The sequence below is a fragment of the Oncorhynchus nerka genome, linkage group LG16, assembly GCF_034236695.1.
Source record: "Oncorhynchus nerka isolate Pitt River linkage group LG16, Oner_Uvic_2.0, whole genome shotgun sequence".
NCBI lineage: Eukaryota > Metazoa > Chordata > Actinopteri > Salmoniformes > Salmonidae > Oncorhynchus > Oncorhynchus nerka.
This window is the reverse complement of record NC_088411.1, coordinates 16081310-16105292: the sequence shown is the minus strand read 5'-3', so window position 1 is coordinate 16105292 and position 23983 is coordinate 16081310. Positions and strand designations below refer to the sequence as shown.

The 23983-nt window shown below is 42.3% G+C and overlaps 1 protein-coding gene and 1 long non-coding RNA gene across 3 annotated transcripts; both read left to right on the top strand.

Annotated features, from left to right (window-relative positions):
- Window positions 1-1479: 1479 nt before the first annotated feature.
- LOC115144104 (protein mono-ADP-ribosyltransferase PARP9) lies at window positions 1480-23983 on the top strand. Of its 2 annotated transcripts, none has more exons than XM_029684828.2 (8): window positions 1480-1617; window positions 11565-12485; window positions 16144-16377; window positions 16595-16813; window positions 17087-17162; window positions 17315-17793; window positions 17898-18057; window positions 22946-23983. In XM_029684828.2, the coding sequence occupies exons 2-8, from the start codon at window positions 11604-11606 to the stop codon at window positions 23224-23226; spliced, it is 2331 nt and encodes a 776-aa protein (XP_029540688.1). In that variant the 5' UTR covers window positions 1480-1617; window positions 11565-11603; the 3' UTR covers window positions 23227-23983. The 2 variants fall into 2 exon arrangements, with proteins under 2 accessions (XP_029540688.1, XP_029540687.1); XM_029684827.2 differs by having other exon boundaries at window positions 17087-17192.
- LOC135561219 (uncharacterized) lies at window positions 18065-21000 on the top strand. Its single transcript, XR_010459317.1, has 2 exons — window positions 18065-18764; window positions 19091-21000. It is a non-coding gene; the product is annotated as an uncharacterized LOC135561219 (long non-coding RNA).

Sequence of the window (23983 nt, the reverse complement as noted above, 5' to 3'; positions counted from 1 at the left end):
GTATGGCTGACTTGCTTAAACAAATGTGCTTTCTACTGACAATTGAGATGTGCAAACTATTTTATTAGTGGACGACAAGCGGATAAGAGGCAATCCGTAATTTCGATTAAGACATTAATGACCGAGCCAGAACGGTCTAGTCAATATAAGTACTTGTTCAGCACTATTGGAATATACAGAAACAGACTTCAGAACGTGGGCCGTTGTTAGTGTTACTTTCTTAGCTGCAGTATATATATCTCCCTGGCATATTACATCATTTCTGCAGCAGCATACAATACATTTTTGGACTCTCTGTGTTGTCATGTGCTCACTTGAACAGGAAGGTGGTCCTTCGTGGGCAAATTTTGTCATCAACGAAAGAGAAAGGATTTACAATTCCAAGATGGATGACCGTTCAAAACGTATTTTGAGCTTATTCCCGACTTCCCAGTTGCAATGCTTGCAATTAGCCACTGTCACCGATTCCTTCCTAACCAATCATTGTGGAATTTGCGATTTCCAACTTATTGTGTAATGTTTATGTCTGATGAGCACCGATACATGTTATCTATAAATTATCGTCATATGACATGGATTAAAAAGGATTTGGCAGTATATTGTCTACTTGATTCATGATGATGACTGCTAGCTAAGATTTTGAAAGTAAGACGTTGACATGATCAATCCAATCAAAGCTACTGTAGATATAAAGTGATTTGATGTAATTGTATCTGTGGGCAATGACCTTGAGCCTTCTTGGAAGGGCACTTCTAATGTAAGTCTATGGCAGGACACAAAGGGCTTACATTTTTGATGTCGACTAAGGGCGGGTGACCGAGTGTCCCCATGAGTGACAGAACACTGAGCAAATCACGGTGCAATGCTCCTATTTTCTGCTGGCCAGCACCACCACCACCACAGAAAGCACTGAGCTAGGTTGAACACCTGCATTTTGGAGCTACCTGTTTGTTTTAGGCTTTATTAACTCAATTGTATTTTTTATTTATTTATTGTTTGCAAACTGATATGTGACAAGTATTAATGCCAAAATAACATCAAAACAGGCAAGCCCCCAATTTATTTATATATATTGTTTTGCAAAAAATGTGGGGCTCAAAACAAGTGGGGCTCTGAATGACGGATGACAGGTCGCCACTGCCAGTACCACATCCGTATGGTGTTTCTGTCCATAACGTGACTGCAAGAGACAGGTTGGAATGTCTGACAGGAATACGATGTTTGAATTTGATGATAAAATGCGGACATGATTGCGAGACACAGGACAAAGGGCCAACATTCGGGACTATCCCGCACAATACGGAACATGTGGTCACCCTAGACCGCCCAAAAAATCGATACTACCAAAGTTTAGCATGTCTTTGCAGGGGGGCTCTTATTTTGAAGAAAAAAACAAATCCGCGATCGTGTTGCCAGCATAATATCCTGCTGCTAGGAGAACGGTAGCCTAATCATGTTTCGCTTCCAAGACGGGGGCGTGTTTAAATTTCAGTTTACTGATCATTTCTTTCAGTTTGAGCTTTGTCGTCGACGACGACTCGACGCATTGAATTCCATATTTTTGAATATCCAGTCGACTCGTCAGTTGCCTTTGCTATAAACATTAGCTGCCATCTGGTGAGTAGACTACGCAGCTCCACTATTTCTTTGCAACTTTGCTGGTTGGTTCGATTGATGTAAAAGTACAGCAAGTACGTTGTGACAATGGGAGGGATATTGTCATCTGGAAACGGATTGTTAGATTAAGATCGTTTTAAAGAGAGCCCATTTCTGTATTTTGCGTGTGAGTGTGTTTTGGATGCATGGATAGTAGGCTATTTGTTGTCCATTTATGGCGCACGTGCAGGATTTTTATTTTGACATGAGGTGTAAGCAGAGAGGAAGTGTGTCTAACAAGACCGACATTTGGAAAGTGTTTAATGCTGCTTCACATTGTGCGTTCGTAAATTCACTCTGGCTATCTACTCCGAGTCAAGTGCTCTCATCCGAGTGCTAGAGCGCAGAAGAACTGAGGAATTTACGAACTGGCAACACCCGTTGACTATGACCATGTCAGTAAACTCAAACATTCCAGAGTGATTTTACGAACACACCCATAGAATTTCTCAGGATTTGACCCCTGTGAAGAAGCTAGGTGAATTGAAACAGAACTGCATTCCAAACCAATCTCCCCTCCCCTGTATCTTAACCCTGTATCTTATTTCCTGTAACTTGGCAAAGACTCGCGCTTGAGTCTCTTTCGGTTTTGGTCCACCAGCTTCAAACAACTTTAAAACAAAATATGTTTGCTTATTGAAAATATTACACTGCGATTTAGATGATTCCCAGCAGCACCAGTTAGTGCTTGTTCTCTCACAAACTGAAATTGAGGGAACAGTGTATAACTTTAGCAACCATGACAGAGCATTGCATACACACCTGCGATTGAAACGCTTGAGTGCTCACATTCTGACGATATAAAAAGTAAACTGGCAATGTGGTAAATTTGGAACATCTTCTACGATGGTTTAACGGCGTTTGGCATCCAATAAATGTTCCATTACTGCCACCTACTAGACTGGCGTATAACTCCTGTATACTTTGTTTAAAAAAAAAGAAATACAATGAACAAATACCCTACCATCTAACCATACACTCACTAAATTATTAATATATATTTTTTAACCCACTGCCCTACTCCACATTTGAAATCTATTGCCCTACCTCAGGCCAACAGCCTGAACGGATGGGACACTACCACTTAACACACCCTGTAACTTTTCAAATCAAATTTTATTTGTCACATGGGATGCTTACTTACAAGCCCCTAACCAACAATGCTTTAAGTTAAGAAAACAATTGTGTTAAGTATTCTGATGTCAAGTCTCGCACACCCAAATATCTCTGCAGCTGCCGCCACAACCTACATTTTCTGCGACTTACGTTCCATCCCTGCAGTACAGTTGATAAACATTGTATTTTTAGCAATCTTACTGAAATATCACTTGTTGGCCTATCCCTCTGTACTGGTACAGATCTACTACTCACACCACTCCTCTCAGGAGCCTACCAGACAAGCTAAACTACTTCTATGCTCGCTTCGAGGCAAATAACACAGAAACATGCATGAAAGCACCAGCTGCTCCAGAAGACTGTGATCACGCTCTCCGCAGCCGATGTGAGTAAGACCTTTTAAGCAGGTCAACATTCACAAGGCCGCAGGGACAGACTGATTACCAGGATGTCTACTTCGAGCATGTGCTGACCAACTGGCAAATGTATTCACTGACATTTTCAACCTCTCCCTATCTGAGTCTGTAATACCAACATGTTTTAAGCAGACCACCATATCCCAGAAACCCTAGACCCACACCAATTTGGATACAGCTCAAACAGATCCACAGATGATGCAATCTCTATTGCACTCCACACTGCCCTTTCCCACCTGGGCAAAAGGAACACTTACATGAGAATGCTATTCTCAGCGTTCAACACCATATTGCCCTCAAAGCTCATTAAGCTAAGGACCCTGGGACTAAACACCTCCCTCTGCAACTGGATCCTGGACTTCCTGATGGGCCGCCACCAGGTAGTAAGGGTAGGTAACAAAACATCTGCCACGCTTCTCCTCAACACAGGGGCCTCTCAGGGGGGTGTGCTCAGTCCCCTCCTGTACTCCCTGTTCACTCATGACTGCATGGCCAAGCACGACTCCAACACCATTAAGTTTGCAGACACAACCGTGGTAGGCCTGATCACTGACAACGACGAGACGTTGAGGAGGAGGTCAATCAACGAATCAGCGTTCATATAATTGGTGCACAATGAGGTCATTACTTGTTGTCTTCAAATCGGTTTCTTTCGGTCAATACGTCCCGCGAAAAGAACCATGTCTGGTTGTGTTACACAACCAGTTGATTGCAATGAAACCAAACATGACTGGATAAACGCACGTTTAGTGTGTGTATTTACATCGACTGTTTCGTCGAAAGTTGAATGAGACTTAATTCACGACAAGCGGTTCACAAAATGTTTCGTGTTAGGCAAAAAAAAATGGATTTTGTCAAACAAAAGACCATTCATTGTGTAACAGTGAGCCTTGGGATTGCAAACAGAGGAAGGTAAATTATTTATTTTATTGCAATTTGTGATTGTTATGCCTGTGCTGGTTGAAATAGTATTTTGGTTTGGGGCTCTGTCCTCCATATAACCACATCGTATGCTTTCGCCGTAAAGCTTTTTTGAAATCTGACAACGCAGTTGGATTACCAAGATTCAAGGCTTTTTAACCATGTGAGACACTTGTATTTTCATGAATGTTTAATATGACTTATCTAGCGCTCTACCATTTTCACCGGATGTTGTCAAATTTAATCCCGCTAACGGGATCTGTGCACTAAGAAGTTAATGCACATATTACCTCAACTAACCGGTGCCCCCACACATTGACTATGTAACCGTACCCCCCCCCCCCTGTATATAGTCTCACTATTGCTGTTTTACTGCTATTCTTTAATGACTTGATACTTTTATTTCTTATCCGTGTTATTTTTTTAACTGCATTGTTGGTTATGGGCTCGTAAGTAAGCATTTCACTGTGAGGTCACCTGTTGTAGTTGGCACATGTGACTAATAAGATTTGATTTGATCCCTCCCCCTTTGACCCATCTTCCTTTATTGCCTCAGCATATGACAACTTCTGCACTACTCTAACCCTGGAAACCTCAACCTGCCTCTCTTGCACGGGCCATTTCTGATCTCCAGCCCCATGGGCACCCCTACAATTAACACTTTAATACTTTCCCCAATGCTACCCATTCCTTTGTTGCATCGCCTTCTGCACACTTCTCACACCTAGGAACCTCCCTCCAACACACTGCTGCGACATGCCCATAAGCTTAACACTTGTAACAATGTAATGTATTTGGCACAAAAGCTTGTACAGGATAATGTATATCCAAATATCACTTTGTCAAGCAAAGACTCATCAAAACTCAAAAGAACAGATGACTCTGTTTCACCACTCACGCCACCCGGTCTGCGTGGCACCAAACGACGAGTTTCACCAACACCGGTAATTAGTGATGCACCGATATGACATTGTTGGCCGATATCCGATATGTTCCTTGCCAAACAAAAAAACTGGTACCGATATTTATAATTTTAGCGACCTTTTAAGCATTCTGATACAGTTAAATAGTTAACACACACACACACATGCATGCTGCGGTCTAAGGCACTGCATCTCAGTGCAAGAGGTGTCGCTACAGTCCCTGGTTTGAATCCAGGCTGTATCGCATCCGGCCGTGACTGGGAGTCCCATAGGGTGGCGCATAATTGGCCCAGCGTCGTCAGGGCCATCATTGTAAATAACAATTTGTTCTTAAGACTTGCCTAGTTAAATAAAGGTTACACACACACCACACTTAACAAAAAAATATTTTGTTTGCATTTACGTATGTCCCTTCTTTCACTTACTTGCTGTTCTGTTTTGTTATTTCATTCTCAACCAGGATTTATATGGAATGCCGTTTGGGTCTTTGCGTGTCAATAAAGATACATGTCAAATAACACAATCTGTTTCAGTAGCTATATAGTTCTATCTACACATTTTCTATAGGATTGAGGTCAGGGCTTTGCCACTCCAATGCCTTGACTTTGTTGTCCTTAACCTTTCTAGCGCAGGCTCGACAACATTCCGCAGAAAAGGCAGCGCGCAAAATTCTAAAATATTTTTTAGAAATATGTAACTTACTTTCACACATTAACAAGTCCAATACAGCAAATAAAAGATTAACAAGATGTTTATCTACCCATCGTGTCCCATTTCAACAATGTTTTACAGCTAAAGCACAACATATGATTATGTTAGATCACCACCAAGTCAAAAAAACACACAGCCATTTGTCCAGTCAAAGATAGTCACAAAAAGCAGAAATATAGATAAAATGAATCACTAACCTTTGATCTTCATCAGATGACACTCCTAGGACATCATGTTACACAATACATGTATGTTTTGTTCGATAATGTGCATATTTATATCCAAAAATCTGTTTACATTGGCGCCTTACGTGCAGTAATGTTTTGATTCCAAAACATCCAGTGATTTTGCAGAAATACTCATAATAAACATTGATAAAAGATACTAGTGTTATTCACAGAATTAAAGAACAACTTCTCCTTAATGCAACCGCTGTGTCAGATTTTTTAAAAACTTTACGGAAAAAGCATAATCTGAGAACGGCGCTCAGAACCCAAAACAGCCAGAGGAATATCGGCCATTTTGGAATCAACAAAGTTAGAAACAGCACCATAAATATTAGCTTACCTTTGATCTTCATTAGAAGGCACTCCCAGGAATCCCAGTTCGTCAATAAATGACTGATTTGTTCCATAAAGTTCCATCATTTATGTCCATAGCCACTTGTTGTTAGCGTGTTCAGCCCAGTAATCCATCTTCATGAGGCACAGGCACTTCATCCAGACAAAAACTCAAAGTTCCGTTACAGTCCTTTTAGAAACATGTCAAACGATGTATTTAAGCAATCGTTAGGATGTTTTTAACATAAAACATAACAAACATAACAAACAATAATGTTCCAACCGGAGAATTCCTTTTGTCTTCAGAAAAGCTCTGGAACGAGAAGTAACTCTGTCGGGGGCGTGTGTCATGAGACCAAGGCTCTCTGCCAGACCACTGACTCAGAGGTCTTATGAGCCCCTCCTTTATAGTAGAATCCTCAAACCAGTTTCTAAAGACGGTTGACATCTAGTGGAAGCCCTAGGAAGTGCAACCACATCCATATCTCAATGTGCATTTGGTAGGCCAAACTACAAACCTCAGATATCCCACTTCCTGCTTGGATTTTTCTCAGTTTTTGCCTGCAATATGAGTTCTGCAATACTCAGACATCATTCAAACAGTTTTAGAAACTTCAGAGTGTTTTCTATCCAATATTAATAATAATATGCATATATTAGTATCTGAGACAGAGTAGGAGGCAGTTCACTCTGGGCACACGATTCATCCAAAAGTGAAAATGCTGCCTCCTATCCCAAAAAGGTTAAGCCATTTGCAACAACTTTGGAAGTATGCTTGGGGTCATTGTCCCCTTGGAAGACCCATTTGCGATCAAGCTTTAACTTCCTGACTGATGTCTTGAGATGTTGCTTCAATATATCCACATAATTTTCCGCCTCATGATGCCATCTATTTCGTGAATGGAACCAGTCCCTCCTGCAGCAAAGCACCCCCACAACATGATGCTGCCACCACCGTGCTTCACAGTTGGGATGGTGTTCTTCGGCTTGCAAGCCTCCCCCTTTTTCCTCCAAACATAACGATGGTCATTATGGCCAAACGGTTCTATTTTTGTTTCATCAGACCAGAGGACATTTCTCCAAAAAGTACAATCTTTGTCCCCATGTGCAGTTGCAATTGGTAGTCTGGCTTTTTTTTATGACTGTTTTGGAACAGTGGCTTCTTCCTTGCTGAGCGGCCTTTCAGGTTATGTCTATCGGACTCGTTTTACTGTGGAAATAGATACTTTTGTACCGGTTTCCTCCATTATCTTCACAAGGTACTTTTGCTGTTTTGGGATTGATTTGCACTTTTTGCACAAGTGCGTTCATCTCTAGGTGACAGAACACTTCTCCTTCCTGAGCGGTATGATGGCTGTGTGATCCCGAGGTGTTTATACTTGCGTACTGTTTGAACAGATGAACATGGTACCCCCAGGCATTTGGAAATTGCTCCCAAGGATGAACCAGATTTGTGGAGGTCTACAATTTATTTTTCTGAGGTCTTGGCTGATTTCTTTTCATTTTCACATGATGTTAAGCAAAGAGGCACTGAGTTTGAAGGTAGGCCTTGAAATACATCCACAGCTACACCTCCAATTGACTCAAATGATGTCAATTAGCCTATCAAAAGCCATGACATAATGTTCTGGAATTGTCAAGCTGTTTTAAAGGCACAGTCAACTTGGTGTATGTAAACTTCTGACCCACTGGAATTGTGATACAGTGAATAAGTGAAATAATCTGTCTGTAAACAATTGTGCATGACACAAGTAATTTTTCCAACAAAGTAGGTGTCCTAACCGACTTGCCAAAACTATAGTTTGTTAATTAACAAGAAACGTGTGCAGTGGTTGAAAAACGAGTTTTAATGACTCAAACTAAATGTTTGTAAACTTCCGACTTCAACTGTACGTATGTTTTTATACAGGTAGCTTTGACATCAGTTATAAATGTCGGCGTTAAACTAGATGTTGGGCTTATAACAATGTTGGCATTTTTATGTTAAATCGTCCATCCCTTCCGGTAATCCTCCCCTTCAGTTGGTCAACTTTCACATTTACTGCTAACCCAATAATCACTCCTTTCAATGGCACCCTTTTCTTGAGGGTAAAACAATTCACATCTCTTGCCACCATTTGTTTAAGGTGGAGCGCCTGCTCCTTCTGATCAGCATAAACAAACTATCACAAACCACTTCTGGTTTCCCTCACCGATTCCACAGCACCCAATTCTGTTTTCATCCACCCTGAAACCACAAATGGCTCAGCGAAAAGGAAAGGGTCCACTTTTTAAAAAGAAATGTCCCCCCTTCACTTCACTCCACTCATCTTTATCCTGACCCTCGGTGCAAGCCGTGGGCTCCGAGACTTCACCACACCTACCACCTCCGATACTTCACCCTCATTCCCTTCCATTTCTCCTCCTCTCTTCGATCTGGCGTACAGCTCAGTCTGCTTACACTTTCTACCATTCTTCAACAAACCATCTCCCTTTCGCTTCCTCTTTTTGATGTACAATGTAGCGAAATACTCAAATGTCTAGTTCGACCCACTCTGCTTCAAAAGTTGTAACAGTCCGTAGCTAATGGATACAACTGGAGACATTATATCCCTACTTATTGCACCAGCAGCTATAAACTGGTAGTGTACAGTGCCTTCGGAATGTATCGACTCCTTGACTTTTTCCACATTTTGTTACTTTACTGCCTTATTCTGAAATGGATCAAATGTTTTTCCTCCAATCAATCTACACACAATAGCCCATTAAAAAAAAACTGAAATACTTTACTTACAGCAAAGGGCCTGAACTTGTGAGACTCGAAATTGAGCTCCGGTGCATCCTGTTTCTACGACTTGATTGGAGTCCACCCTTGGAAAATTATGTTGCTTGGACATGATTTGGCAAGGTACACACCTGTCTATGTAAGGTCCCACAGTTGACAGTGCATGTCAGAGCAAAAACCAAGCCATGAGGTCGAAGGAATTCTCCGTAGAACTCCAAGACAGGATTGTGTCGAGGCACAGATCTGGGGAAGGTTAACAAAACATTTCTTCAGTATTGAAGGTCCCCAAGAACACAGTGGCCTCCATCATTCTTAAATGGAAGAAGTTTGGAACCACCAAGACACTTCCTAGAGCTGGCTGCCTGGATAAACTGCGCAAACGGGGGAGAATGGCCTTGGTCAGGGATGTGACCAAGAACCCGATGGTCACTGACAGAGCTTCAGAGTTCCTCTGTCCAGATAGAACAATCATCTCTGCAGCACTCCACCAATCAGGCCTTTATGGTAGAATGGCTAGACAGAAGCCACTCCTCAGTAAAAAGCATATGACAGCCTGCTTGGTGTTTGCCAAAAGGCACGTAAAGACTCTCAGACCATGAGGAAACAATATTCTCTGGTCTGATGAAATGCCACGTATCACATCTGGAGGAAACCTGGCACCATCCTTACGGTGAAGTATGGTGGTGGCAGCATCATGCTGTGGGTATGTTTTTTTTCAGCGGCAGGGACTGGGAGACTACTCAGGATCAAGAGAAAGATTTAATGGAGCAGAGTGCACTGTATGCACTGTATATGCTGTCTCGAGTAATTAAGTGAAACTAGCTCCAGTAGGCTAATTTGAGTATGAACTGTGTTATTGTACTGGAATTACACACCGTTCAAACCACCATTCTGTTGCAGCCTACAAAGTTGCAAGTATAGGCTAGCAAATTTGATTTTAAAATATAATGTGGCCTATTTGTATAATTAGTAGGCTGACTCTTTCTCTCACTGTTGCTTCATTCCTTATTCGCTTTCAACAGAAATGAAACGTGTTTAGTTGTCTTCGTCTTTCTAATGACATCCTTGAACAATATAGGACTAGAATTAGATGCAGAAGGCGACGCTTTAATGGTTACAGATCTGAATAAATAACTGCTGTAGCTTACCGCCATCACACGTTAGCTCTTCTTTCAATCTACCCGTGAGTTCTATTGGCTGCTGTATTTAACATTCAGCAAAAATAGTCTTCGAATAGTCTATTGTTATAACAAATGCTAAAAAAAAGTCTCGCTTTTCCTGCATAGGTCTCCAAGAGCTAAGGAGTGTTTTTGTTGTTGTTGAGGCCAGCAGAGCTCATGCGCTTGCATTTTGCGCAAGAGACTGAGGCTTTAAGTTAGAAGCTTAGTAACTATAACCCATCATTAATTAGCTAAATATATGGCCGACACTACATTGAATGCATTACCTGAAAGAGGTAGGACATGGATATACCTAAAACATTATCTATTTTTGATGCAATTTGAATGGAGTTGATAGAAAGAGTGCTCACGCGCGCACTGATTTTTAAAGCAACGATATTCAAGCGCTAGGCTGTTTTTTAAAAACTCTGCAACTGCAATAAGTAAATGCACATCTTTACAATTTAAAAAACCACTGTGACCCCCCCCACCACCTCCGAAAGCCAGATGGAGATGGGTAAATTAGACACGCATTCAGTCTTTATATTACTGTAGCATAGGCTATGCTGCAGCAAATGTAGGCCTACCTGTCACAAACAAAGTTACCACGTCCCCACCTTGAGCATTGATTTAATCACACAGAGGCAGTAGAGAAGCCAGATTTAAACATCACATATCATTTAACAGTTCCATTTCATGCCATGCTGTTCATAGAAATCATTTACCATTTTCTTGCAATTATTTATCCTTGGAAAATGGAGTGGTTTTGTGCGGGAAAATCTCAGGAATCGGGTTCCCGCCATTCAACCCTAATTTACACCCTGCTATATTTATGCTCGAATGTAATATTAAATTCATTATTGTTGAGCTTGTGAGATATTATTGACTATTGTCTTCATTTTATTTTTTAAATGTACTTATTTATCCAGATCAGTCAAGTAAGTTTACTTTCAGTTTTGATTATAGCCTAGTCCTCAAGGTCAGTGTTGTTCCAGCAAAACAGCTTGATCTGATGTCCCAGCAAAACAGCTTGATCTGATGTCCCAGCCTATAGAGTTCCTCTGATGTGAATAAAGTATTGTTTTCATAATGATCAAATGAATAGGTGATACAATCATATTTAGTTATCAGAACAACATGCACCTTGATAGTTTGTTGGTAATGTAAGCTAGGCCATGTGCTTGAAAAAAATCGAATCGGAATTACATAATGTAGACTATTACAAAAAAAAAACCTTTATATAATGAAAGGTTGTCATGTTCATAAGAAGCTCATTTGACTTGTGTAATGTATGCCTTGATTGCATATGACCTCTTACGCTCAAATGTTTTCCTCAGTCCTCAGAACAACATTGGATACCCTGTATTGTGTGAGCCATGGCCAATTCAGATAATTTCCCTCTGGAGGAGGAGATGGTGAGCATCCTGGGCCAATGTGGACCAGCTCTGACTTACGCCCTGCAAAGCAAGTTTGGATGCACTGCCGTGCTCCATGGTGTGGATGGTGCAGGACAGTCCATGAAGCCTGAGATGAGGTTTTCTACCCTGCTGTCCAAGGGCCTCAAGGTGTCTGTATGGAGGGACGACCTTACCACTCACTGTGGCGTAGATGCTGTGGTCAACGCGGCCAATGAGCACCTCAGTCATGGGGGAGGTCTCGCCAAGGCGCTTAGTGATGCCGGTGGCCCAGATATCCAGCGAGAGAGTGACCGGTACATAAAGGCCAACGGAAAGTTGTTAACGGGAGATGCCATAATCGCCCCATCTGGAAACCTTCCATACAAGAAGATCATTCATGCCGTTGGTCCAAGCCTACCATACAACTGCAAAAAATATGATGTTGATAATGCCACACCAAAACTCAGAGCGGCAATTAAAAAGGTTCTGGAGATAACGATAAAAAATCATCTGAAGTCTGTCGCCATTCCTGCCATAAGTTCTGGCCTGTTCAACTTTCCCCTGCCACTCTGTGCAAACGTCATTGTTAAAACCCTGAAACACTACCATGATCACAATTACAACGGAGCTCCTTTAGAGGTTCGCCTGGTCAATCACGATGACCCATCGGTCAGGGAGATGGAGAGAGCATGCCATGAAGTACTGGTGTCATCGGTTTCACACAGTCAACCAGCGGCGGCTCAGTGGCTGCCACCTAAAGTTTCATACAGTGAAATTGTGAGTCACGGAAAAGGCTTAACTTCAATGAAAATCAACAATGTCACTCTGAATCTCAAAAAAGGACACATTCAGAGACAGCAGGTAAAATAATGATAAATAATCAGAATTGAATAGTAGACATGATTTGATGGAGGAATGTGTGTGGATATTTGGCTCCTTTTCAGCATTTGGAACATACACTACCATTTTTTAAAAGTTTTATGATCAGTAAGACATTTCCTTGTTTTTGAAAGAAAGCAAAAATAACATAAAATTGATCAGAAATACAGTGTAGACATTGTTAATGGTGTGAATGACTATTGTAGCTGGAAACGGCAGATTAAAAAATATATATATATATTTATGGAATGTCTACATAGGTGTACAGAGGCCCATTTATCAGCAACCATCACTCCTGTGTTCCAATGACACGTTGTGTTGCCTTATCCAAGTTTATCATTTTAAAAAGCTAATTGATCATTAGAAAACCCTTTAGCAATAATTTTAGCACAGCTGAAAACTTGTGGTGATTAAGAAGCAATAAAACTGGCCTTCTTTAGACTAGTTAAGTATCTGGAGCATCAGCATTTGTGGGTTCGATTACAGGCTCAATTTCCAGAAACAAAGTACTTTCTTCTGAAACTCGTCAGTCTATTCTTGTTCTGAGAAATGAAGGCTATTCCCTGCCAGAAATTGCCAAGAAACTGAAGATCTCGTGAAGATCTCGGCAGCTTCATTAAATAGTACCCACAAAAAAACAGTTGCAACGTCAGCAGTGAAGAGGCGACTGGGATGCTGGACTTCTAGGCAGAGTTCCTCTGTCCAGTGACCTTTTGCTCATCTTAATCTTTTCATTGGCCAGTCTGAGATATGGATTTTTCTTTGCAACTCTACCTAGAAGGTCAGCATCCCGGAGTCGCCTCTTCACTGTTGACGTTGCGACTGGTGTTTTGCGGGTACTATTTAATGAAGCTGCCAGTTGAGGACTTGTGAGGCATCTGTTTCTCAAACTGGACACTAATGTACTTGTCCTCTTGCTCAGTTGTGCACCGGGGCCTCGCACTCTTTCAATTCTGGTTAGAGACAGTTTGCGTTGTTCTGTGAAGGGAGTTGTACACAGCGTTGTACAAGATCTTCAGTTTCTTGACAACTTCTCGCATGGAATAGTCTTCATTTCTTAGAACAAGAATAGACTGATGAGTTTCCGAAGGAAGGTCTTTGATTCTGGCCATTTTGAGCCTGTAATCTAACCCACAAATGCTGATTCTCCAGATACTCAACTAGTCTGCATGTGGCAGGGTCTACAGTCAATCACGGACTACAAGAAGAAACCCAGCCCAGTCACGGACCAGGATGTCTTGCTCCCAGGCAGACTAAATAACTTTTTTGCCCGCTTTGAGGACAATACAGTGCCACTGACACGGCCTGCAACGAAAACATGCGGTCTCTCCTTCACTGCAGCCGAGGTGAGTAAGACATTTAAACGTGTTAACCCTCGCAAGGCTGCAGGCCCAGACGGCATCCCCAGCCGCGCCCTCAGAGCATGCGCAGACCAGCTGGCCGGTGTGTTTACGGACATATTCAATCAATCCCTATACCAGTCTGCTGTTCCCACATGCTTCAAGAGGGCCACCATTGTTCCTGTTCCCAAGAAAGCTAAGGTAACTGAGCTAAACGACTACCGCCCCGTAGCACTCACTTCCGTCATCATGAAGTGCTTTGAGAGACTAGTCAAGGACCATATCACCTCCACCCTACCTGACACCCTAGACCCACTCCAATTTGCTTACCGCCCAAATAGGTCCACAGACGATGCAATCTCAACCACACTGCACACTGCCCTAACCCACCTGGACAAGAGGAATACCTATGTGAGAATGCTGTTCATCGACTACAGCTCGGCATTCAACACCATAGTACCCTCCAAGCTCGTCATCAAGCTCGAGACCCTGGGTCTCGACCCCGCCCTGTGCAACTGGGTACTGGACTTCCTGGCGGGCCGCCCCCAGGTGGTGAGGGTAGGCAACAACATCTCCTCCCCGCTGATCCTCAACACGGGGCCCCACAAGGGTGCGTTCTGAGCCCTCTCCTGTACTCCCTGTTCACCCACGACTGCGTGGCCACGCACGCCTCCAACTCAATCATCAAGTTTGCGGACGACACAACAGTGGTAGGCTTGATTACCAACAACTACGAGACGGCCTACAGGGAGGAGGTGAGGGCCCTCGGAGTGTGGTGTCAGGAAAATAACCTCACACTCAACGTCAACAAAACTAAGGAGATGATTGTGGACTTCAGGAAACAGCAGAGGGAACACCCCTATCCACATCGATGGAACAGTAGTGGAGAGGGTAGCAAGTTTTAAGTTCCTCGGCATACACATCACAGACAAACTGAATTGGTCCACTCACACTGACAGCGTCGTGAAGAAGGCGCAGCAGCGCCTCTTCAACCTCAGGAGGCTGAAGAAATTCGGCTTGTCACCAAAAGCACTCACGAACTTCTACAGATGCACAATCGAAAGCATCCTGGCGGGCTGTATCACCGCCTGGTACGGCAACTGCTCCGCCCTCAACCGTAAGGCTCTCCAGAGGGTAGTGAGGTCTGCACAACGCATCACCGGGGGCAAACTACCTGCCCTCCAGGACACCTACACCACCCGATGTTACAGGAAGGCCATAAAGATCATCAAGGACATCAACCACCCGAACCACAGCGGGGTGAACAGGCAATCATCCAGAAGGCGAGGTCAGTACAGGTGCATCAAAGCTGGGACTGAGAGACTGAAAAACAGCTTCTATCTCAAGGCTATCAGACTGTTAAACAGCCACCATTGAGTGGCTGCTGCCAACACACTGTCATTGACACTGACCCAACTCCAGCCACTTTAATAATGGGAATTGATGGGAAATGATGTAAATATATCACTAGCCACTTTAAACAATGCTACCTTATATAATGTTACTTACCCTACATTATTCATCTCATATGCATACGTATATACTGTACTCTACATCATCGACTGCATCCTTATGTAATACATGTATCACTAGCCACTTTAACTATGCCACTTTGTTTACTTTGTCTACATACTCATCTCATATGTATATACTGTACTCGATACCATCTACTGTATGCTGCTCTGTACCATCACTCACTCATATATCCTTATGTACATATTCTTTATCCCCTTACACTGTGTATAAGACAGTAGTTTTAGAATTGTTAGTTAGATTACTTGTTGGTTATCACTGCATTGTCGGAACTAGAAGCACAAGCATTTCGCTACACTCGCATTAACATCTGCTAACCATGTGTATGTGACAAATAAAATTTGATTTGATTTGTCTAAAGAAGGCCCGTTTTATTGCTTATTTAATCAGAACAGTTTTCAGCTGTGCTAACATAATTGCAAAAGGGTTTTCTAATGATCAATTAGCCTTTTTAAAATGATGAACTAACACAACGTGCCATTGGAACACAGGAGTGATGGTTGTTGATAATGGACCTCTGTACGCCTATGTAGATATTCCATTAAAAAATCTGCCATTTCCAGCTACATTTCCAGTCATTTACGACATTAACAATGTCTACACTGTATTTTTGATATTTTAATGGACAAAAAAATGAGCTTCTCTTTCAAAAACAAGGACATTTCTAAGTGACCCTAAACTTTTGAACGGTAGTGTATATTTTCAAACCTATGAAAAGCTTAACTGTGATGAACTGATATTCTAGCTTGCTCATCTTCTATTGACAGACGGACGCCATTGTGAACACAATTTCTGGCGAACTTAATTTGTCATCCGGGGCAATATCCCAAGCAATTTGTCAAGAGGCTGGAGAAGGCATCCAGAAGGAGATTTTTAGAAACGGCAACTCTAAAAGTTATGGCGACGTTATAGAGACCAAAGGACACAACCTGTTATGCACTTATGTGTATCACACGATATGTCCTTACAAAAATCAATACCAAAGTATTTCGTCTCAAAAGGTAAATACAAATAAGGCTTTAAGGTATTCAACTACACTAAAATGTACTGTTGATATCAAACAATTGTTATCCTACCTTACTGTTCCTAGCAATATGTTAAGTGTAGTTTTTCAAAGATCTAACTATATTTTACTATGTCTCTAGTCCATAAGTACAACATATAGAATTAGAAACTGGACAAGTAATTTGTAAGCTTTCTGTATTCTTGTCATGACAGATTCTTGGTGACATCATCTCAAAGTGTCTGAGCATGGCCCAAAAAAACCAGCTGTCATCAATCTCCTTCCCAGCCATTGGTACTGGTATGTTGGGCTTCAACAAGCAAGAGGTTGCCCAGATTATGATGGACACAGCAGTGAAATTTGCCAAGCAAAACAATGGCACGAACATGGATATCCATTATGTTATATATCCAGAGGACACTGAGACATATAGGGTAAAAGTATTATTATTATTATTTTTATTACGATCAAAGTATTATCAGTCATTTTTATACTAATCATTCGTGGCCTGGTAATCGTCCCACAGCTCTTTGACGATTTCACTCTTTTGAAATTAAATGACTTGGCCGTTTTTGAACTGAAGAGTTGCGAATATGATACATTTCTAAACCAAAATACTTAATTTCTTTGCTGTCTGTCTTCTTATGGACACCAGAGTTGATATAGCCTAGTTACCAGTCATCACATATTTCTGCTCTTTTCCACAGGCTTTTGAAGACAAACTGAAATCTCTTCAAGGCGCAACACAATATTCTAGCTCCTTCAACAGTGCCTCCGCTCAAGGTGAGATCCCAGTCAAAAGAAGTAGAAGTGGTATGTTATTATCATTTGTGTGTTAACAGAACTCTTGATACAACATATTTATTACAACGGTTTTTGCACTATGCATGCAGTATTTTGGATTAAATTATAATTTTTTGTGTCTCGTCTGCAAGTATTTGAGCCCACAACTGGCCATTTTGACTCCAGAGATCCAAGGGAAAGCACACAACCATATATTGAGCTCAGCAGTGCCTTTGATGAGACATTGAGAGAGGCCAGGTTCTGGTTGTGTTCTGTTTTCTACCATGTCTCCAATGATGTCTTCACCATTCGCAACAATTTCATCCAGCACTTTGGTGAACATGAGGTTGGAAAGCTGCTGACCTTTCAGACCAAGTTCAAAGCTTCCATTGAGGTGTTCTTCAAAGATGGTTGTGCCGGCGTGAACATCCATGGGGCTTCTAGAGATGTCACAGCTGCTGTATTAGAGGTGGAAGCCATGTGCTGCGAAGTCCAAGAGGATTTCGCAAAAGAAGAGGAGACTGACATGGGCCTGAACACTTCCACTAGTTCCGCAAGGAAGCCTGTCGACGAGAGCAGTTCTGACTATAGACAAAGACAGCGGAATTTTTCCGGGCTTAATATTGTCAGGGTGAGTGTCCACACAAGAAACAACAGATTTAACATTAAAGGTGCAATCTGTGATATTAACTGCTTGATAACCAATCACATATGGTTATGGCAAATGTGTTACAGGTTGAGAAAGTGGAGAACCGTGCCCTGAAGCAGGTCTTCGAGCTTAAAAAGAAGCAGTTGGACGTGTCTACCTCTCAGCGAATGTACCAGCGCCTGCCAGCGCAATACTGTCATCTGCTCACCAGAGTGGGCTTCCAGAGGGAGTTTGCACCACCTGAAGGTAAGAGAGAAGCCACCTATTCATGAGATGTACATTGCGTCACAATATTGCAACTGCATATTCTGCTTCATGCATTCTCAATTGGAGCTGATGAACTTTGCCCACTAAAGTCAACATTGCTGTCTAAAGTAAATTTGACGACCTCATAATGATGGCAAAGTTGTTTCCGCCTAATAATTTGCCTACTTTAGCAATGTCATCGTATTACCTGGCCGCTACAGTGTAATTTAGACCAAACAGTCACTAGCCCCTGTTCAGAATGACTGGTCACGACTCGACTTTTGGGCGCAACTATGGCTGAGGCGTCTGTAGAACTTTGATAACAATGGCATGAGGCAACCGATTGACAGAGGTGCAACCCTTGAATAAAAACAAATTCTATTCATTCTAATGACATTCTTTGTGTTCTATTTTTATGGAACCAGCACTGTGTTTGAAGAATATCTCTGAAATAATTGTTGTGAAGCAAATAATTTAATGTATTACTGCAATATGTAACCTTCTGGGTGACCCAACTAGAGTTGCAAAGGGTCGGAAACTTTCATGAAATTTTCCATGGGAACTTAAGCCTGGGAATTTTGATTACCCTCTGCATGCACAGTGCATTCTTCCATCACATGTGCAGATTCTCAAGATCTTGCACACTAATGAGATGCTATTGAGCCCACACTTCTACACGGTCTGAGCCAAGGACTACATGCTTTCTGGTAAGTCTTGATTAAAATACTGGGTGGGGTGAATATATTTTATAATACATATGATTTTTTGTTAACTAGTAAATAGTAGCCTACAACAAAGTGTTTAAATCATTTCTAACTTGTTAACAATTTCTGCTAGTTAGTATTTGCTACCATGTGGGATTTAGCTTATTTGAGCCTGCTAAGGAGTGTGAATTCGCCTGTTTCCATACATGCTTCATTTAAAAATATGTATCTTACAAAAGAGGAGTTTAATCTAACTGCTTAACAATTTATCTGTACATGGAATTGTATTTGTTTTTTGTACTCATTTCTGCCCCCGCTTATCTCTACAGGAAAATTGCACGGGCACCATCTGATGTGTGGAGACCTTTCACTGCAGCAAATGTAGAAGGAGAGGCTGTGTACATTTGCGAGTACTGTGTCAAATCATATGTGAAGAATGCAACAAATATGCAGAATCATCTGGCCAAGTGCATAAAGTTCCCTCAGCGCTCACAGCAAGCAAGCTCTGACAAAAGTCCCTATACTTCTATTTGAGGTGAAAATGATGAATGACACCTTATCGATAGCAACAGCTCATGGTCCTCCTGGAATCAGAAGGTTTTTTGACTCAATGGAGGAATGTAGTCAAGGAAATGCTGATGAATGTCTTGCTTAAGCTGTGTATGCAACTGGTTCACCTCTGCTCACAGGCAATGTGTATTGGAAGATATTTCTGAATTTTCTTCGCCCAGCATACACCCCTCCAACCAGAGATGCTTAATCTACTCATTTACTGGTTGCAGAGTTCAAGTGAAGGTCAAGCAAATCATAGAGAAAGCAGACTGTATTGCAGTCATCTCTGATGGTTGGTCGAATGTTCGTGGGCAAGGAATAATTAACTACATATCCACCCCTCAACCAGTATTCTACAAGAGCACAGACACACAAGGGGCAAGATGCACCGGTCTCTACATTGCAGATGAGCTGAAGGCAGTCATCAATGACCTTGGACCACAGAAGGCATTTGAACTGGTGACGGACAATGCTGCGAACATGAAGGCTGCTTGGTCTAAAGTGGTGTCCTACCCTCCCATCACACCCATTGACTTTGCTGCTCATGCATTGAATCTGCTCCTCAAGGACATCATGACACTGAAAACAATGGATACACTCTACAAGAGAGCCAACCACATTGATGCTGCCCAGCAACACACGTTGGGGTGGTGTTGTAATCATGTTTGACAGTCTCCTGGAGGGGAAGGAGTCACTCCAAGAAATGGCCATATCACAGTCTGCCGATATGGACAGCCCCATCAAGAGGATCCTCCTGGATGATGTATTTTGGGAGAGAGAGGTAAGCAGCCTGAAACTCCTGAAACCTATAGCAGTAGCCATTGCACGGCTTGAGGGAGACAATGCCATCCTGTCTGATGTTCAGACTCTGCTTGCAGATGTAAGATAAATCCGTACTGCCCTGCCCACTTCACTGTTGCTCCAAGCAGAGGAAACTGCTGTTCTGAAATACATCAAAAAGTGTGAAGACTTAAGCCTGATACCCATAGATGCCGCAGCGTACATGTTGGACCCCAAGTATCCTGGCAAGAGCATCCTGTCTGGTGCAGAGATCAAGGCCTATGGTGTCATCACTACCGGGTCTCGCCACCTTGGCCCGAATGAGGGAAAGGTTCTTGGCAATCTGGCGAAGTACACTTCCAAGCAAGGGCTTTGGGATGGAGATGCAATATGCTAGTTGTGCCAACGGATCTCATCAGCCACCTGGTGGAAGGGACTTTTGTGGATCTGAGGCTCTTTCCCCTGTTGCCTCCATCATCCTCCAAATCCCACCAACATCAGTCGCCTCAGAGCGCAACTGGTTCTTGTTTTGGAACACACACCAAAGCACGCAACAGGTTGACCAATACAAAGGTTGAAAAATGGGTGGCTATCCGGGCAAATTTGAGGCTTTTTGAGCCTGACAACGAGACATCCTCAACAGGGTTGGAAAGTGACAGTGAAGATGCGGCCTCAGAATCTGATGTTCAAAAGGTGGACATTGAGGAGGTCCAAGGAGAAGACATTGAAGCCTGAGAGGAAGACAACCAAAGCTTTAGTTTCTAGACTATCATTTTACAGATGTATGTTGAAAACATTTTTGGGAGATGTAATTGAGCATTGGGGATCATTCAATATTTATTTATTTTGTTCAGTGAAATCATCCCATGTGAAGAGTAAACTCATTAAAGTTCAATTTGTAACTCAATTGTTTTTTTGTTTTTTTCTATTGGAAGGATTTAATCATTTGCAATTATGTCTACTTATGATAAGGTAAAATGTTTGTTTCTGCCGCCATATGGTAAATAAACTCAACAAAAAAAGAAACTGACATTTTCCAGGACCCTGTCTTTCAAAGATAATTTGTAAAAATCTAAACTTCACAGATCTTAATTGTAAAGGGTTTAAACACTGTTTCCCAAGCTTGTTCAATGAACCATAAACAATTAATGAACATGCACCTGTGGAACGGTCATTAAGACACTAACAGCTTACAGACGGTAGGCAATTAAGGTCACAGTTCTGAAAACTTAGGACACTGAAGAGGCCTTTTTACTGACTGAAAAACACCAAAAGAAAGATGCCCAGGGTCCCTGCTCATCTGCGTGAAAGTGCCTTAGGCATGCTTCAAGGAGGCATGAGGACTGCAGATGTGGCCAAGGCAATAAATTGCAATGTCCGTTCTGTGAGATGCATAAGACAGCGCTACAGGGAGACAGGACGGACCCCTGATCGTCCTCGCAGTGGCAGCCCACGTATAACACCTGCACAGGATCGGGACATCCGAACATCACACCTGCAGGACAGGTACAGGATGGCAACAACTGCCCGAGTTACATCAGGAACGCACTATCCCTCCATCAGTGCTCAGATTGTCTGCAATAGGCTGAGAGAGGCTGGACTGAGGGATTGTAGGCCTGTTGTAAGGCAGGTCCTCACCGGCAACAACGTTGCCTATGGGCACAAACCAACCGTCGCTGGACCAGACAGGACTGGCAAAAAGTGCTCTTTGACGACGAGTCACGGTTTTATCTTACCAGGGGTGATGGTCGGATTCTCGTTTATCGTTGAAGGATTGAGCGTTACATCGAGGCCTGCACTCTGGAGCGGGATCAATTTGGAGGTGGAGTGTCCGTCAGGGTCTGGGGCGGTGTGTCACAGCATCATCGGACTGAGCTTGTTGTCATTCCAGGCAAACTCAATGCTGTGCGTTACAGGGAAGACCTCTTCCTCCCTCGTGGTACCCTTCCTCTGCAGGCTCATCCTGACATGATCCTCCAGCATGGCAATGCCACCAGCCATGCTGCTCGTTCTGTGCGTGATTTCCTGCCAGACAGGAATGTCAGTGTTCTGCCATGGCCTGCGAAGAGCCCGGATCTCAATCCCATTGAGCACGTCTGGGACATGTTGGATTGGAGGGTGAGGGATAGGGCCATTCCCCCCCCCAGAAATGTCCGGGAACTTGAAGGTGCCTTGGTGGAAGAGTGGGGTAACATCTCACAGCAAGAACTGACAAAACTAGTGCAGTCCATGAGGAGGAGATGCACCACAGTACTTAATGTAGCTTGTGGCAGCTTGTGGCCACACACCCTTTGTTCAGGGACACATTATTCGATTTCTGTCAGTCACGTGTCTGTGGAACTTGTTCAGTTTGTCTGTTGATTTTTATGTTCATACAAATATGTACTCATGTTAAATTTGCTGAAGACAAAAGCAGTTGACAGTGTGAGGATGTTTCTTTTTTGCTGAGTTTATATCCAATGCAAAAAACATCTACATTTAACATGGTAATTCCAACAAAGTTTCCACCTCTGAATATTCTAGACCCAACCAAATTCACATAAAAATGTGTTTTATAGATCTGTCACTCATTGAAAGCAAGTCTAAGAAGTGTAGATCTGTTCTATTTCTGTGCTTCCTGTTCTTAAGTTTAGGTTTTGAATACCAGCTTTGAACAGCTGAAAATACAACATTTTTGGTTGTGGAGAATATATTTCAGTGGGTTAGATGTTACAATGATTCTCTACACTAAACTTGCTTGTTTTGTCACAAACTGAAATTAGGCCAACTATTCAAATTTTAGCAACCAGGAAATGGAGCGATTTCTGGATAGTGCATCTTTAATTTAATTATTGTGTTACTTTCATCCGTAGGGCAAATCTATGGAGAGGGGATCTACTTCAGTGGCAGCGTGGATGGGGCAAAGAAGCAGTGGAAAGGCTTGGCAGACGAGGCATACCTGTACTTCGTTGAGGCGCAAGTGCTGACAGGGAAGTCCACACATGGCTCACCAGATCTTATTGTGCCACCGGTGATGCCCAGTGGAGACCACCTCACTCTTTATGACAGCGTGAAAGGGGGTGTGGACACCTATGTCATCTTCAATGGTCACCAGGCCCTACCTGAATATCTGATCATCTGCAAAAATGAATGAAGTTGCTAATGGGTGAAAAAATAGTCATATGAAAGTAATTTTGTTTTAAAATAACCATATGTATCTTTCATTTGTGTCCTACTGTAGACTGCAGGAAACTGCATTTAGATCCACTTTATTATCCCATCGGGGACATTAATTTGGTCATGTGCTGAAGACTGTACATGAAAACCGAGAAACGACACAATATAATTCATTCAAAGTGCTATAGCTACACATTTAAAATGATAGTGCAATATGCTGAAGACTCGAGGGACCAACAGACACTTATACAGCCTAATGACTGTTGGAGTAAGAGTCCCCATATCTATCTGTTTTGATTTTCTTTTGAAGAAGTCTCTTTCCCCTTGTCCGGCTGCTGCTGCGACTGAGTTTTGAGTGAAGGGGATGTGTACTGTCCTGTAAAATGCTTTCACGTTTTAGTTTTGTGTATAGGTTGGTGGCTGATTCTTGATCCATACAAATTATCCTTCCCGCCATCTTAATCAAGCGCTGAAGCTTGACTTGGTCTTGCACTCGCATGTTTCCAAACACGCATGTCAGACCAAAGGACGGCACACGCTGCAGGACAGATGTATTATAGAGGCTTGGTCTGGGTGGAGGGAAATTGAATTCAGACATGTTTGCTTCACATTTTATATAGTTTTAATTGGTTATGTTTTTTTTTCCATTTTCTGCTTCAGTGTCAAAGCATTATGGTTTCAGTTTATAACCAACAAAATGAATGCAGTTTGAATAAATGTTATCATTTCAGTAA